We start from the raw sequence: 17190 nt of genomic DNA, 5'->3' as shown, positions 1-17190 counted from the left end.
CCTTTATTCCCATCACCTATTTAACCCATCCCCCCACCCACTTCCCTTCTGGTAGCCATCAGTTTGTTCTCTATAGTTAAGACTTGTTTCTTGATTTGCCTCTCTCTTTTTTTTCCTCTTTGCTCATTTGTTTTGTTTCTTAAATTCACATATAAGTGAAATCATATGGTATTTGTCTTTTTCACTTAGTATTCTCTAGCCCCATCCATGTCATTGCAAATGGCAAGATTTCATTCCTTTTTTGGCTAAGTAAAATTCCATTCCCCCTCTCTATTTTATATATATATATATATATAAAATATCAACTTGGGCTATTTTCTTAATTTGACTATTACAGATAATGCTGCTATAAACATCAGGGTGCATATATCCCTTTGAGTCAGTATTTTTGTATTTTCTATTTTTAACTTTTTGAGGAGATTCCATACTGTTTTCCAAAGTGGCTGCACCGGTTTGTATTCCCACCAACAGTGTAAGAGGGTTCCCCTTTCTCCACATCCTCACCAACACCTCTTGTTTCTTATGTTGTTGATTTTAGTTATTCTGACAGGTGTGAGGTGATATCTCATTGTAGTTTTGATTTGCATTTCCCTGATGATCAGTGATGTTAAACATCTTTTCATGTGTCTGTTGGCCATCCATATGTCATCTTTGGGAAAATGTATGTTCATGTCTTTTACCCATTTTTATTGGATTATTTGGTTTTGGGGTGTTGAGTTTTATAAGTTCTTCATCTATTTTGGATTTTAACCCCTCACTGGATATATCATTTGCAGATATCTTCTCCCATTCTGTAGGTTGCCTTTTAGTTTTGTGGATTGTTTCATTTGCTGTGCAGAAGCTTTTTATTTTGATGAAGTCCCAGTGCTTTTGCTTTTGTTTCCCTTGTGTTAGGAGACATATGCAGAAGGAAGTTGCTACGGCCGATGTCAAAGAGTTACTGCCTGTGTTCTCTTCCAGGATTTTTGTGGTTTCAGGTCTCACATTTAGGTCTTTCATTTTTGAATTTATTTTTGTGTATGGTATAAGTAAGTGGTCCAGTTTCATTCTTTTGCATGTTGCTGTCAAGTTTCCCCAACACCATTTGTTGAAGAGGCAGTCTTTTTCCCATTGGATATTCTTTCCTGCTTTGTTGAAGATTAATTGACATATAGTCCTGGGTTCATTTCTGGGTTTCTCTTCTGTTCCATTGATCTATGTGGCTGTTTTTTTGCCAGTACCATACTGCTTTGATTATTACAGCTTTGTAATACAACTTGAAGTCCAGAATTGTGATGCCTCCAGCTTTGCTTTTCTGTTCCAAGATTGCTTTGGCTGTTCAGGGTCTTTTGTAGTTCTATATAAGTTTTATGATTGATTGTTCTAGCTCTGTGAAAAATGCTATTGATATTTTGATAGGGATTGCATTAAATGTGTAGATTGCTTTGGGTAATATGACATTTTAACAATATTTGTTCTTCCAATCCATGAGCATGGGATGTATTTCCATTTCTTTGTGTCATCTTAATTTTTTTCATTAGTGTTGTATATTCTTCAGAGTACAGGTCTTTCACTTCTTTGGTTAGGTTTATTCCTAAGTATCTTATCGTTTTTGGTGCAGTTGTAAATGACATTGATTCCTTAATTTCTCTTTCTGTTGCTTCATTATTGGTATATAGAAATGCAACAGATTGTACGATGATTTTGTATCCTGAGACTTTACTGAATTCATGCATCAGTTCTAGCAGTTTCTTGGTGGAGTCATGTCTTCTGCAAATAGGGAAAGTTTTACTTCTTCCTTGCCAATTTGTATGCCTTTTATTTTTTTGTTGTTGTCTCACTGCCATGGCTAGAACTTCCAGTACTGTGTTGGTGAGAGTGGACATCCTTGTCTTCTTGTTCCTGACCATAGGGGAAAGGCTCTCTGTTTTTCCCCTATGAGGGTGATATTAGCTGTGGGGTTTTCATATATGGTCATTGTATGTTGAAGTCTGTTCCCTCTAAACCTAATTTGTTAAGGTTTTTTTTTTTTTTTTTTTTTTATCATGAATGGATGTTGTACTTTGTCAAATGCCTTTTCTGCACCTATTGAATATGGTTCTTATCCTTTCTTTTATTAATGTGATCTGTCATGTTGATTGATTTATGAATACCGAACCACCCTTGCAGCCCAGGAATAAATCCTACTTGATTGTGGTGAATTATTTTTTTAGTGTATTGTTGGATTCAGTTTCCTAGTATTTTGTTGAGGATTTTTGCATCTATGTTCATCAGGGATATTGGCCTATAGTTCTCCTTTTTAGTGGTGTCTTTTTCTGGTTTTGGTATCAGTAATGCTGGCCTTATAGAATGAATTTGGAAGTTTTCCTTCCTTTTCTGTTTTTTAGAATAGTTTGAGAAGAATAGGTATTAACTCTTCTTTAAATGTTTGGTAGAATTTGCCTGTGAAGCCATCTGATCCTGGACTTTAGTTTGTTAGGAGTTTTTTGATTACTGATTCAGTTTCTTTGCTGGTTATCCATCTGTTCAAGTTTTCTATTTTGTCCTATTTTAGTTTTGGCAATTTGTATGTTTCTAGGAATTTATCCATTTTTCCTAGGTTGTCCAATTTGTTGGGCATATGGTTTTTCATAATACTCTCTTATAATTGTATTTCTGTGATGTTGATTGTTATTTCTCCTCTCTTTGTGATCTTATTTATTTGGGTCCTTTCTCTTTTTTGATAAGTCCGGCTAGAGGTTTATCAATTGTATTAATTTTCCCCAACTTCTGGATTCATCGATCTGTTCTACTGGGTTTTTTTGTTGTTGTTTTTTGTTTGTTTTAGTTTCTGTATCATTTATTTCTGCTGTGATCTTTATTATATCCTTCCTTCTGCTGGCTTTAAGCTTTGTTATCCTGTATCTAGCTCCTTTAGGTGAAAAGTTAGCTTGAGATTTTTCTTCCTTCTTGAGGTAGGCCTGTATATTGCTATATACTTCCATCTTAGGACTGCTTTTGCTGCATCCCAAAGGTTTTAGACCATACTGTTTTCACTTTCATTTGTTTCCATGTATTTTTTTTTTTTTTTAATTTCTTCTTTGATTTCTTGGTTGACCCATCATTGTTTAATAGCGTTTTGTTTAACATCCTGTATTTGTGGTCTTTCCAGATTTTTATCTTGTGGTTGACTTGCAGTTTCATAGCATTGTGGTCAAAAAAGGTGCATTGTATGATTTTAGTTTTCTTGCGTTTGCCTCTTTATGGACTAATTTATGATTATTCAATTCTTGTATCTTGTTAGATTGTCCCCTTTATTATTATATAGTGTCCATCTTTGTCTCTTGTTAGTCTTTGTTTTAAAGTCTAGTTTGTCTGATGTAAGTATCACTACTCTGGCTTTCTTTTGACATTCATTTGCATGTTAATTTTCTCCATCCCCTCACTTTCAATCTGCAGGTATCTTTAGATCTAAAATGAATCTCTTATAAGCAGCATATATGGCTCTTGTTTTTTTTATCCATTCTGACACTCTGTATCTTTTGATTAGAGTATTTAGTCCATTTACATTCAAAGTAATTATTGATAGCTATGTATTTATTGCCATTTTATTACTTGTTTTGTTACTGTTTCTGGAGATTTTCTCTGATCCTTTCTTGTCTTTGTTACTTTTAGACTGCCTTGCAAAGAGTACCCTTTAATATTTCTTGCAAGCATTGGTTTAGTGGTTAAGAACTCCTTTAGTTTTTGTTTTTCTAAGAAACTCTTTATCTCTCCTTCTATTGTGAATGAATCCTTGCTGGATAGAGTATTCGTGGCTGCAGATTTTTCCCATTCAGCACTTTGAATATATCATGCCACCCTCTTCTGGCTTGCCAAAATTTCTGTTGAGAATCTCCAGCTAGCCTTAGGGGTCTTCCTTTGTAAGTTAAGGACTTCTTTTGTCTTGCTGCTTTTAAGACTTTTTTTTTAATTACTATATTTTGCTAATTTAATTATAATATGTCTTTGTGTGGGCCTGCTTTAGTTGATTTTGATGGGCGTTCTCTATGCCTCCTGGATCTGCAGGTCTTTTCCTTCCCCAGATTAAGGAAATTTTTATCTATTATTTCTTCAAGTAAATTTTCTGCCCCCTTTGCTCCCTATTCTTCTTCTGGACTCTTAGAATAGGAATGTTACACGTGATGGAGTCACTGAGTTTCCTAAGTCTGTTCTCATGCATAATTCTTTCTTTTGGTCAGTTTCATTATTTTCCATTATTTTGTCTTCTGGTTCACTAATCTGTTCCTCTGCTTCTTCCAGCCTGCTGTTCATTGCACCAAGCCTGTTTCTGATCCTGTTTATTATATTCTTCATCTCTGATTCTTTTTTAATTCTTTTATCTCTGTGGTAGGGGTCTCACTGATTTCTTCCATTCTTTTCTCAAGTCCAGTGAGTATCTTTATGATCATTGCTTTAAATTCATCAGGCATGTTACTTACATCTGTTTCACTTTGATCTCTGGCTATGACCTTATCTTGTTCTTTCATTTTGGATAATTTTCTCTGTCTTCTCATTTTGTCTAAGTCTGGGCCTGCTTCTCTGTGTTAGAAAAGCCAGTTATGTCTCCTGTTCCTGAAAGTAATGGCCTAATGAAGAAGAGGTGATAGTGCCCAGGGCCTGGCACTTCCAGGGAGTGTTTCCAGTGTGTTCCGTATGCACTGTTGTGTTCTGGCTACTCTGTCCTTTAGGCAGTTGTCCACAAGACTCTCCTTGCCTGAGGGAGGCAGTGTTTCATCCCTGGATGTGAATATGGTGAGTTTTAACTAGGTGTGCTCTGGGCTGCTTGTGAAATGAGACCTGACACCACTTCATCCAGAACTGAGGCCCTACAGAACTATGGGCAGGGCTTGTGCTGGTTTTCTGGAGAAATGGCCTGCTATGCTGGGACTGACGGAAGCTTGACTGAGAAGGGTGGTGCTGCTAGAGTGCAAGGGAGTGGGGCTTGATGTTAGCAATTAAGGCAGCCAGTGTCAGTGCAGTGCTGCCTCTGTATTTATGCTGAGGGATGGGCGAGTTAACTGGCATTGGCTAGCTCCTTTGTTCTAGGAGAGGTGTCGCTGTGAATGCTGCCTCTCAGGGATGCGCTTAGAGAAGAGCAAATAATCTTACCCTGATGTGTCCCAACATTCTTCAGATAGCTGTTTCCACACAGCCTGCCCCTGGGTTTTTTGTCTGCCTTCCGTCCAGGAGCAGGGCATTACCCTCTGAACTCTGTCCGAGCCAAAGCCCACAGATCTTTAAAACTCTAGGCTTTAAGCCCCACTTCTTGGAAGACGTCATGAAATTCAGGTCCTCTCATTTTCAAGCCAGTATTTTTGGGGAAACATTCCCCTTTGCATTCTCCTGTGTGCTCCTCTCTTTCTCACCCTTCTCCACGACCGCAGCTCCCTCCCCTCCACAGCACCCAAATCCATTCTCCCCTAAACCAGGTCTCCACACTTCCTACCTTTATCAATATGGCCTCTTCTCTCCCTTTAGCTGTGGAGTTTGTTCCGTCAGTCTTCCAGTCTATTTCTGGGGTATTTAGGAGGATTTGATCGTTATCTAACTGTGTTCATAGGACAGGAAGAGCCTAGAGTCCTCCTACTTTGTTGCCATATTTCTCTCAAGCTGGAATCTCTTAATTTCTTATAACTGCGCATGAACCTATAACTATCTCAATAAAAATTTAAATTAAAAATGACATTTGCAGTAGCATCAAAAATATTAAATATACAGGCATATATCTGGCAAAAGATGTCAAAAGACTGAACTGATAATTACAGTATATTGATAAGTGAAATTCCCAGGTACTACCTAAATATAAATGGAAAGAGAAATTTTGTTCATGGGCTAGTAGTCTCAATATTAAAATTTCAGTTCTTAAAATTCACTAGTAGAGGGGTGCCTGGGTGGCTCAGTCATTAAGCATCTGCCTTCGGCTCAGGTCATGATCCCAGGGTTCTGGGATCAAGCCCCGCATCTTCCTCTCCCACTCCTCCTGCTTGTGTTCCCTCTCTGTGTCTCACTCTGTCAAATAAATAAAATTAAAAATAAAATAAAATTCACTAGTAGAACCAGCATGTCCTTAGCAGGTTTTGTTTTGTTCTGTTTTTTTTTGACAAGTGGATATAAAATTTACATGCAAGTGCAAGAACCTAGAAGGTCAAAGTGGAGAGCTAAAACTGCATGGTAACAAGACTTAGTATAAAGCTTCAGGATTTAAGGGGCACCTGGGTGGCTCAGTAGGTTAAGTGTCTGCCTTCGGCTTAGGTCATGATATTGGGGTCCTGGGTTTGAGTCCCGCATGGGGCTCCCTGCTCAGCGGGGAGCCTGCTTCTCCCTCTCCCTCTGCTGCTCCCCCTGCTTGTGCTCTCTCCCTCCCCCTCTTTCTCAAGTAAATAAATTAAATCTTCTTAAAAAATAAATAAAAATAAATTAAGCTTCAGGATTTAAGAAGTGTTGTATTGGTTACAAGATAGACAACTTATTGGAACAGAATGGAAAGTACAGAAATAGACTGTCACATACACTGATACCTAATTTTTGATAAAGGTGGAAAGACAGTTCAGTAAAGAAGGGATTGGATACCTATATACCTGAAAAAAATGAACTTTTTATATGAACTTCAAGCCAAATACAAAAAGTAATGCAAAATGGATTATAGATCTAAAATTTAAAACTTTGAGAGAAAACATAGGATAAAGTCTTCACAGTCTTATTTTAGGCAGACTTCTTAGCTATGACACCAAAAAACATAATACATAAAAGAAAAATTGATAAATTAGGCTTAAGAAAAATTTAAGAACTTCAGAAAACACAGGAGAATGAAACGACTAGCCACAAACTTCTCACAAATTAGGAGAAAACACTTTGCAAAGCATATATCTAATGAGCAGCTTTTATTCAGAACATAGCTGCTCAATGACTTTATTTTTTTTTAAGATTTATTTATTTATTTTAGAGAGAGAGAGCAAACAAGTAGGGGGAGGGTCAGAGGGAGAAGGAGAGGATCTCAAGCAGACTCCTGAGCATGGAGCCTGACGTAGAGCTTGATCTCATGACCCTGAGATCATGATATGAGCCGAAATCAAGAGTTGGCTGCTTAATTGACTGAGCCACCCAGGCATCCCTGCTAAGGGACTTTTGTATTCAAACTATATAAAGAGCTGTCAAAACTCAATTACAAGAAAACAATATTATTTCTTTTTTTTTTTTTTAAAGGAAATATGTATTTACTTTTTTTTTTTTTAAGATTTTATTTATTAGAGAGTACATGACAGGGGGGAGGGGTAGAAGGAGAAGCAGACTCCCTGCCGAGCAGGGAGCCTGATGCAGGACTCGATCCCAGGACCCTGGGATCATGACCTGAGCCAGAGGCAGATGCTTAACTGACTAAACCACCCAGGCACCTAACAATGTTATTTCTAAAAATAAAGAAAATATTTGAACAAACACTTTCTGAACTAATGTCAGTTAACTACATCAAAAGATGCTCAACATCATTAGTTACTAGGGAGAGGTAAATTAAAGCCATATGAGATATTTCTACACATGTATTATAATAGCTGAGATTACAATGACCATATTAAGTATGGTCAAGGATGTGTAAGAATTAGGACTCTCATACACTGCTGATGGAAATGTAAAATGTTACAACCACTTTGAAAGATTGGCAGCTTCTTAAAAAGCTTCAAACTTACGATCTAGGAAGTCTACTTTTTTATCCAGTAGAAAAGAAAGCATATTCCCATACAGTGACTTGGATGTGAATAGAAGCTTTATTTGTAATAGCTAAAAAACTGGAAACACCCAAGTGTTTTTCAACAGAGGAATTCAGAAGCAAATGTGGTATGTCTATACGCAATGGGATATTTTTTAGCAATTTAAAAAGCATTGAACTGTTGATAAAATGGCAAAGACATGCATAATTTCAAATACGTATGCTGAGTAGAAGAAGCCAGTCAGAAATGAGTACAAATTATATGATTCCATTTGTAGAAGACTCCAGAAAATGCAAACTACAGCAGGAGAGAGCATATCAGAGGTGTAGGCTGGAGTGGGGCGAGGGGAGGAATTCAAAGAGGAAGAAACTTTTGGGGATGATGAATATGTTCAATGTCATGATTTAATGATGGTTATATGGTATAAACTTACCAAAGTATAAACTTTAAATATGTGCAGTTTGCTGTATATCAATTATACTTCAATAAAGCTGCTGAAGTTGTCATAACAACTAAAGAAGTGGTTATCAAAATGATTTTTTCAGCTTTATAATTCATTCTTCAAGACTGAGCAGTGGTAACATAGTGTACTGGCTGGTACACTTTGGCGTTTTGAGAAAAGAAATTCACTCAAGAGTATTGAGCAAGAAGGGTTTTTTAAAAGAATAAAACCCTGTTTTTAAAATTGACAGTATGTATTTTGCACAAATCTCAATTTGCTAAAGCAAATTAGTCTTTCTCTTGAATTCATTTGTATCTTCTTAATACTAGGTTAAAATAACTTTAAGACTTTTTTTATTCTCAATCATAAGGGCACCTGGGTGGCTCAGTCAGTTAAGCATCTGCCTTCAGCTCAGGTCATGATCCCAGGGTCCTAGGATCAAGCCCCACATCTGGCTCCCTGCTCAGCAGGGAGTCTCCCTCTGCTCCGCGCCCCCCCCACCCCCGCTCCTGCTCTAGCATGCGCTTTCTCGCTCTCTCTGTCTCTCAAAAATAATCATCTTTTAAAAAATAAAAATAAAAGACTTTTCTTCTCAGTTCAAAGTATTATGTGCTTTAACTTTATTTTCTAAGTTACAGATAACAAGTATTTTCTAAATTACAAATACCAAGTATTTAAAACTTGGTAATTTGAGTAAATGTTTAATTGTTGTTTTCCTTTTGGATAGTATGCACTGGAACGGCTGAAGGTCATGTGTGAAGAAGCGTTGTGTAGTAACCTCTCAGTAGAAAATGTTGCTGATACCCTTGTCCTTGCAGATTTGCACAGTGCAGAACAGTTGAAAGCACAAGCCATAGACTTTATTAATAGGTAAGCTATGCCTGTATTTCAGTGGGCATGACACCTTCAACATTTTTTCACCGGATTTTTTTTAAGTGTGTTTAAATCTTCAATGCAGGTGCAGTGTACTTCGACAGCTTGGGTGTAAAGATGGGAAAAACTGGAACAGCAAGTAAGATGACATCAGTTTCTGACTTAAAGTTGATCTGCATACATGAAATTAAGTGTTTGCATAGCCTTTTGCTCATCTGCAATAAGTATGAATCCAGATACTAGTTATATGAGGCAAACTGCCAGTTATTTTAAAAAATAATAATTTGACTTAGTGGATTCTTGAGGCTATGCTCCCTTGTGGATCAGCTTCTAATGTGAACTGGGATCTACATTTTAATTTTTTAAGCACATATGCACATAGTATATAACTGAGTCCAGGTATTTCAATGGCTATTGGAGAGCTTTTCCCTGCCCCTTCAGAAAGCATTTCTAAAAATGTGGGAAATACTCATTTTATCCTCTGAGGAGTGTTCCCTCCATATTTGCCTAGAAAATATTTACATTTGAATGTACACCCACTGCTTCTAGGTTAGCCAAGTCCCTTGAATCATATGGTATTTTAGACTAGCTGTTTAATATTCCCAAATGGTTCAATTTGTTCTTTCCTTTCCCTGGTAAAACTGTAAGAGGTGTGGTAGTTGTTACATGTTTCTAAGCCTGGGCCTTCTGAATATGAACTACTAGAACTTCCTATTCCCTTCTTATGTTTTCTTCTCTCATTTTTAGAGTGATTTGTCTACTTTTTGTAATTTTTCAAAGTCAGAAAAGGTGAAGACTAGATAGTTTGAAGAATTTGCACCTGCTTTTGATTAGTTTTTACCTGTAAACCCTTCAATTCCATGTTCACATACTATCAAAAGTTGATATAAGTGAAAAAAGAGTTAGAGACAATGAGTGTTGACCTAATTACTTCCCATTGTTTTCATCCGTGACTACTTTTAAGTTATTGGTTGTTTTCTATATTGGTTAGTGTGTTGATAATACATTATCATCATGGCATTTGATCCTAAAAAAATCCATTTGATTCTAAAATATAATGTATTAGCAGTAAATGATAATTTTGTGATCCTTTGTTCTTAGCCACTTTCAAGTTCTGGTTTTATTCTGTTAAAATATTTTACATTGTACAACTTTTTTCACTGTCAAAATGCCAGTTTATTTCACATCCTCTGGAGAAGCTGTTGTATATACAGATCTTCAATAGATATTTGTTGAATTAAATAAATGAAAATGTCAGATATATTAAGAGGTATCTATTTGATTCTGAACAATTAGTTAAGTTATAAACATAATGACATAGAGGTAATATGATGTCAGGCAAATTGAAAAATGTTGTTATTAGCTACTGTTTAGTTCCACAAACATTTACCTAGCATCTGTTGTGTCTCAAGCACCATGCTAAGGTGTTGCATATAAAAACAATTAGGAAAAATCCTTCTCTTGAGAAATTTATCTAATGATAAAAGCTAAGTACATAAATATATTATTATAATGTGGTAAGTAATGTGATAAAGGAAGATATGTATAGGGCACTGGATAAAGGCTGGATGGTTTAGGGATGGCTTCCTGGAGATGACATCTGAGGCTTTAAACATGAATAGGAAATAGCAAAACTAAGAAGGAAGTAACAGGCATTGTGAACAGAAAGCATAGCTCAATCCAAAGTATAGAAGCATGAAGCAGTAAGTGATCATTCATTTGACAGATATTTATATTTATTACCCGGTAAATACCCTTGGCACTGTACTTATCCGAAGAATATAGTGGTGAACATGACAAATGTTCCCCCTGCCTTCATGGAGTTTATAGTTTAGCAGGAGGCAAATAGGAATTAGACAAGTAATTGAAATAAAGTGTAACAATAGATAATGTATAGCATACCCATCCAAGCATATAGCAAAAAGAACCTTACCTAAACTAGGGGTAGAAAGCCTTCTTGAGGAATTATTGAATAAGTACCTGAAGTATTAGTAGGAGTTACCCTGGTAAAGAAGAGGGAGGAAGTGTGAAAGTCTATCCCACAAAAAGGGAATCAGTTATGCAAAGTTTGGGTGATAAGAAAGAACAATATAGAGTCAGAGTGAGGTTATGAGAAGAAGAAGCTAGAGAAAGGCAGAGATCAGATCCTAGAAGGACATGTAAATAACACTGAGACTTTAAGACATTATTCAAAGAGAAATGGGCATACAGTGAAAGGTTTTAACCTAGTGTAGGACATGATCAGGTTTTCATTTTTAGCAATCTCTGCATGCAGGGTAGAGAATCGATTGTGGGGAGCTCGAGGTGGTGGTGGTAGTTGAGGAGCGAGGTCGACTACAGGTAGACACCTTGGAACATTATTGGAGTAGTTCAGGCAAGAGATGAAGGTTGAAATTAGACTTGAGTGGTAGTAGTTGGGGCTAGAGAGAAATGGAAAGATACAATATTTTCAAAGGACAGTCTATAATATTTGGATATTATTTGAATGGTGGATAAGTACAAGGGAGAAAAGAGACGAGGATAACTAGATTTGTTATTCAGTATTTATTCTGCATGCTCAGTTAATATACAGCGAGCAGTTCTATATCAGTGTGTGAAATGCCCGAGCATGTAAGCACAAGGTGCACAGGTAAAGAAAGTAGGAAAACTTGTTTCTCTGTCTAAAGAACATGAATACAGGCAATGGGGAACAGTAGAAGAGGATGTAATGTAAACCTGTTTGTGTTATTAAAGCAGCTCATGGAAGCTGGTTTGAGAGGAGCAAGACAGGAAACTAGAAGACAAATTAGGAGACTGTTGTGATAATCCAAATGTGAGATGATGTGAACCGTGACTGGGGATTTGAAATATCTTTGGGAATTAAAATAGGGCTTTTGATGATTGATTGGAAAGGACATGGTCTAGGATGACTCAGGTTTTTTACTTGAATCACTGGGGATGGTGGTAACATTAGCTGATTGGAAATGAGGGAAGAATTTGGGGCATGGAGAGAGACCTGTTGAGTTCTTACCTGACGATTCTGAATTTGTAGGTCCTGAAGCCCTTCCAAATAAAGAGAAAAAGTGGTTGGGAGTGTACCTTGTGGTGGGGAGGCCTAGGATTTAGCAAATCATTCGTTATCATCATTGAATATGATAGTTAAAATTGTGAAGAGTGGATACGATAGGATGAATAATGAACCTTAAGGGAGAAGAGCAGAGGGCCAAAGTTGGAACTCTAGAGAAAACCTGTGTGTAACAGCCAGGGAAAAGCTCTTGAAAGAGCTGGTACAGAAATGGTGACAGTGGGAGTTAGGACTATGGAGAAAAGTGTAAGATACTTCTAGAGTATAGAACTTGCAGAAGAATTTAATAGTTTCAGTTGCAACAGAAAATACCAGTAAGGTAAAGATGGTATTTTCATGAATTCATGGGGCTTGATGACATAGAGAAGTAAAGTGTTTTATTTAAAACATTTTGAAATTTGTAAGTTTTTTTTTTTTTTAATAATGTGTTTTGAGAAGTACTCTTTAATAAACATAACTTAACTTTATTTTTCCAGCCAAGCCGCGGACATAATGGAAACATCAGGGTGGAAGTCCATGATTCAGTCTCACCCTCATTTAGTTGCAGAAGCCTTCCGAGCACTAGCATCTGCACAGTGTCCACAGTTTGGCATTCCACGCAAACGGCTAAAACAGTCCTGAAATCTTCCATGAACTGTAGAAAAATGGAATTGACTTTTACTCCTCCAGGTCCAGAAGGATTCTAATATACAAACCATAAGCAAGAGTTGTTTCTGTTGTCTTGTCCACAGAACAGAAGCTGAAAAAGCATATTGCTTGCATTTCAGGTGGATAATTTATGGTTTATTCTTCAGCTTTAAATTAGACTGATTATACTCTAATTCACTTCAAGGCCTTAAATTATCTTCAATGACTTCTCTTGTTCATATAATACTTTAATTTTTTTATTGTGCCTTGTCATTTTGACTAAGGCTATGCAGGATTGCACTAGCTCCATAATGCAGTAATATTGATAACTGAAGATACTAAGTTTGAAAAGGATCTTCCATTAGTTTGAGAAAAAAGCAAAATGAATTTTACAGGGTTTGTCCTATGCTCTCTCAAAGTTTAAAACTAGGTTCTTCTTAAAAGCACTTGTATTGGAGATTACTGGTAATGTCTCCAGTCTAAGTTTTATAAATATAGGAGAACCTGCTTACCTTCAGGGTAAGTTACGGCAACACACTGCTTCAGTTCTAATTTATTTTTCATTTTAGGGGGCAAATATGCAATGAGTTGGCCCAAATTTTTAGTAAAATTTATGATGTTTGTGTGTTGACTGTCCAACAAACTAAGAGAAGCATAACAAACCTTTGCTTGTGTTTTTTGTGGGTTTATTCAAGTTTACAATGATTGAGAACTGATTGAGGTTAAGATTTCAATAAAAAGAAAGCATGTTTTGTGCTGAATTAATTTTTTTTAATTTATAGTGACCTACATTTATATGAAGAATTCTGTCCATGTTGAAAGTAAGGATGACCAAATGTAAATTTAACGAGTGGGCCAATTAAGAAAGATATATATGCACTTTTAATGTGTAACTTTTGTATGCTAAATGGTACATATATTTTTTTTTTGTTTTGAAGGTATTAATAAGGTATAATTAATTGTGTCTTAACTTTTGAAAGGATTTTTTAAGACCGATGGAGGCAATTGGGATGTTTGTGATAATAGATAAGAAAGATATCCTTGATTATAGTTAAATTTGATTTGAATTTCAGATATTTATTATTGAATTTATTCCTGTCTTATCACACTTTGGAGAAGGCAACTGAACAATAAACAAATCCTGAATACTCTACTCTCCTTCTGAAAACAGTGAACTTACATTATTTGCAGACTAGAGGAGAGAACCTTTAGAAATATGCAGGCCACACTCTGAACCTTTTATCCCCCCTAGCTTTCCCCTTTCTGTTTCAGTTACTGTATTAACATTGTGGATGATACTGAAATTCTGCATAATGTGAACAGGATAAACGATTTATAAACTGTTTTTCATGGGCCAGTTCTTTATTATAAATGAATTTAGCTTTAAACACATACACGTGTTCAGTGTTTAGATAGCTCTGTTCACAGTGGAGGTCTGTTCTGGTGCATTGTCCCAGAGAAGTAGGAGCGATCAGTGGTAAGTCACTGCATCTGATTTCCTGTAATAGTGACAGTATGCTTCTTAGGCAAGATTTATACTTGACCACAAGGGAAAAAGTGTCACTGGAAAAAAAAACACATATACCTATATATTTGCATATATACTTTATTCTCCAGATTAAAATTTGTATGATGTGTTTATTTAATTTTTGAATGTAGGACAAAAGGAGAAAAATGAAGCCTGAGATTTTATTTTTGTTATCTCTTTGTTAGGTATTCACTGAAGCAATCTTAATATATAAAGAGTGATTCGTATTTACATTAAACAAACATTCTCAAGTAAGCATTTGTTATTCACAACAAACTGTAGTTTGAAAAGATTGTATTTTCAGTATATTCATTTCTTTCTGTGTAGTTTAATTGGAATCTTTCTTATATTAACTTAAATTTGAAATTGGAAAAATCCCTTGGGATAGAAGGATTCTTACATGTTATTGGACTCCATCCTGTGTAAAAATACTGTAGGGAGCAGAACCTCACTTCCTTAACTGGATTGAGGCCATTAAATTTACAGTGTACACATTTAATACACACACATACATATATACGTTAAGATTTTAATATTTTGGCAGGGTCTTAAAACAAAATTCCTCAGGCAGTAGAACCTTGTTTTCAAAAAAGTACTGGTGTATCCATTTATATCAAATGCACACAGGCTCATTGTGAATTAATTCACTGCTTGCATCTTCATTTCTAACGATGGTGACTTCAGTAATAACACCCATATAATGAACACTGCAGCTTGCTCCTACCTACTTACTTTAGTGTTTATTGCAGATCTTAAGGGTTTTATTATAAAGTTATTTTTGGTTTGTTTTTGTTTTAAGTTTGGTAGCACATTTTGTACCAAAAATGTCAAACACTGTGCTGTGAGAATATCCACGTTTGTAGAAATGTCCACTTTGCAGATAATATAATGCCTACCATTATACTAACAGAATCGTATCATAGTTGATTTATTTTTTTTATTTATTACGTGGGAATTTTATTTTTTGGTTTTTTTGTTTGTTTGTTTTTTTGGTATTGTGGGATCTTGAGGCAATGAAAAAAAAACTTAGTGTATTCTGACGTGAGTGCTCTAATAGCCTTTTTATTTTTTCATTTTGAAACTACACACATTGTTTTCAGTAGGCACAGTCTCTGTCCTGAGCAGTTTTGCCTTTCATCAGCCTGCTCTTGTTTCCCTTTTGTCACCTAAATAGAGCTTTTCCTTAGAAAAGTGGTGACTGGTTTTAAATGTTACATGTTATCGAAGTAACCATTGGAGATCTGTTCATTAGCCTGAGATACAGAAACACTGTATTTGTGCCTTTTTCATTTTTAAATTTTAACATATATTGGTGTTTAGAGCACAAATATGAAGGTGCCATAATGTTATGGCTTGCCATTGTTACCTCTTTGAATACTCGTGTGTCATTGTCTTGAAATAGTAATTGGAGAACCATGCATGTATTATGTCATTTGGGGTGTGTGTGTGTGTGTCTGTGTGTGTGTCTGTGTGTGTATTTGTGTTTGCTTGGACTTGCATGTGGTATGTTCAGAAGAGTGAATTTCTGAAAATAGGACTCAGTTAAATGTTGAAAATTCAGGTTAGTTGAAATATTTCATTAAATATGCTTTATTTTGGGGGACAGTTGATAGGAAATTACAGTTTTCAAAAATGTGACCATTTACTGCATGATGAAATGTGAAAACAGTGCCTTTTTAGGACATCAATTTTAAAGTTAAGTTTTAAAATATTCTCAAAGATCTCTTAAAAACTTATCATGAACATTATTAGCTTATTTTTAAACTAGACCTAAGTTAGAATTTAAATTGCCAAAAGCATAATTACTGATTTATTTACCCATTTAAGTTTTGTGCATAAATGTAAACCCTAAGTAAAATTTTTTCTGAAAATGTGGATGATACATGCTACCCAATGTTACTAAATTAGAACACTAGAGACTTCAGCAAATTGTTTTGTTAAAATCCAACTCAACAAGCTTTCCTCGTAACAAGGTATTTGAAAGGTGAATTATTCTGACTTGCTTGGACATTCTTGCTCTTTGATGGGTAAAATAAAAATACTCAATGTATTCTTGCAAAAGGAGGTGGGTGGGTGGGTTTTACTGTTTTCAGATTATAAAGACAGCACTTTCAGCACATAAGAGTATTTTGCAAACCTCTTTTATACAGATTATGAGCTCTATTTAAGTGTTCATGGAATGATGTCAATTTTAGGTCTAGTTGAACAAATATTGAGTGCCTACCATATGCAAGACTTCCTCTTCACTAGGAATGAAATCACCACACCGTGTCTTCTGTTTGCAGTATGTGGACTTTATGTTTAAAAAGAAATTCTTATATTTAAATCTTTTTCTGTTTGTTAGAGTTTATCGTTGTATACTGTAACCCAGTTAATTTCACATCCAGTTTTTTTAGAATGAAGATATAACTTAAATGAGTCCCATTTTTGAAAATAAAATTCTGCTAAAATTATTTAAAAATTAAATCTGGGGGAACTTGATTTTCAAGATTCAAATGTGTAAAGACTTATATTGAACTTTTCAGCCTCATTTTTAATCAGCTGATGTTAATGATGAGATACATACTTTTGTATCTTGTTGCTGAAAATATTTTTTGCATTTCAGCACGTTGAGTTAAAATAAAGTTGTTACTACTTATTCAGAATTAATTGGTTTATTTTGTGTTTATTTGAAAATATGAACTCTTTCATTTTCAGATTGCTATGATGCTTTGCAAAAGAGCCATGTGTTTGATGTGGTAACTTTAAATTATGCATAGTAGTTGTTTTTCCTACATAGGAAAGCTAGTATTTTTTGGAACCTACTGAAGACTTATTCCTTAACTGTAATATATACCTATATTTGCTTTAACGTATGCATTATCAGTATTGAAAGATTTATGCTAATGTCCTGTAGCTTTAATGTAGTACATAAAGATCATCTTTCCCTGGTCCTCCTGTCCCTTAATTTTAA

At 35.5% G+C, this 17190-nt stretch overlaps 1 protein-coding gene across 3 annotated transcripts in view; it reads left to right on the top strand.

Annotated features, from left to right (window-relative positions):
* Positions 1-16877, top strand: part of SPOPL (speckle type BTB/POZ protein like) — a 63165-nt gene extending 46288 nt beyond the window's left edge. For 2 of the 3 annotated variants that reach the window (XM_035008124.1, XM_035008125.1), the window contains exons 9-11: positions 8873-9015; positions 9104-9157; positions 12559-16877. In XM_035008124.1, coding sequence (XP_034864015.1) covers positions 8873-9015; positions 9104-9157; positions 12559-12703 — 342 coding nt within the window. In that variant the 3' untranslated portion in view covers positions 12704-16877. The remainder of the gene's footprint in view (positions 1-8872; positions 9016-9103; positions 9158-12558) is intronic. The other variant, XM_035008126.1, reaches the window with a different exon arrangement.
* The last annotated feature ends 313 nt before the right edge of the window (positions 16878-17190 follow it).

Source organism: Mirounga leonina, unplaced genomic scaffold, assembly GCF_011800145.1.
Source record: "Mirounga leonina isolate KUSES-001 unplaced genomic scaffold, KU_Mleo_1.0 Mir_151, whole genome shotgun sequence".
Classification (NCBI taxonomy): domain Eukaryota; kingdom Metazoa; phylum Chordata; class Mammalia; order Carnivora; family Phocidae; genus Mirounga; species Mirounga leonina.
Note: the sequence above shows the minus strand (reverse complement) of the source record. Positions and strands in the feature narration are given on the sequence as shown.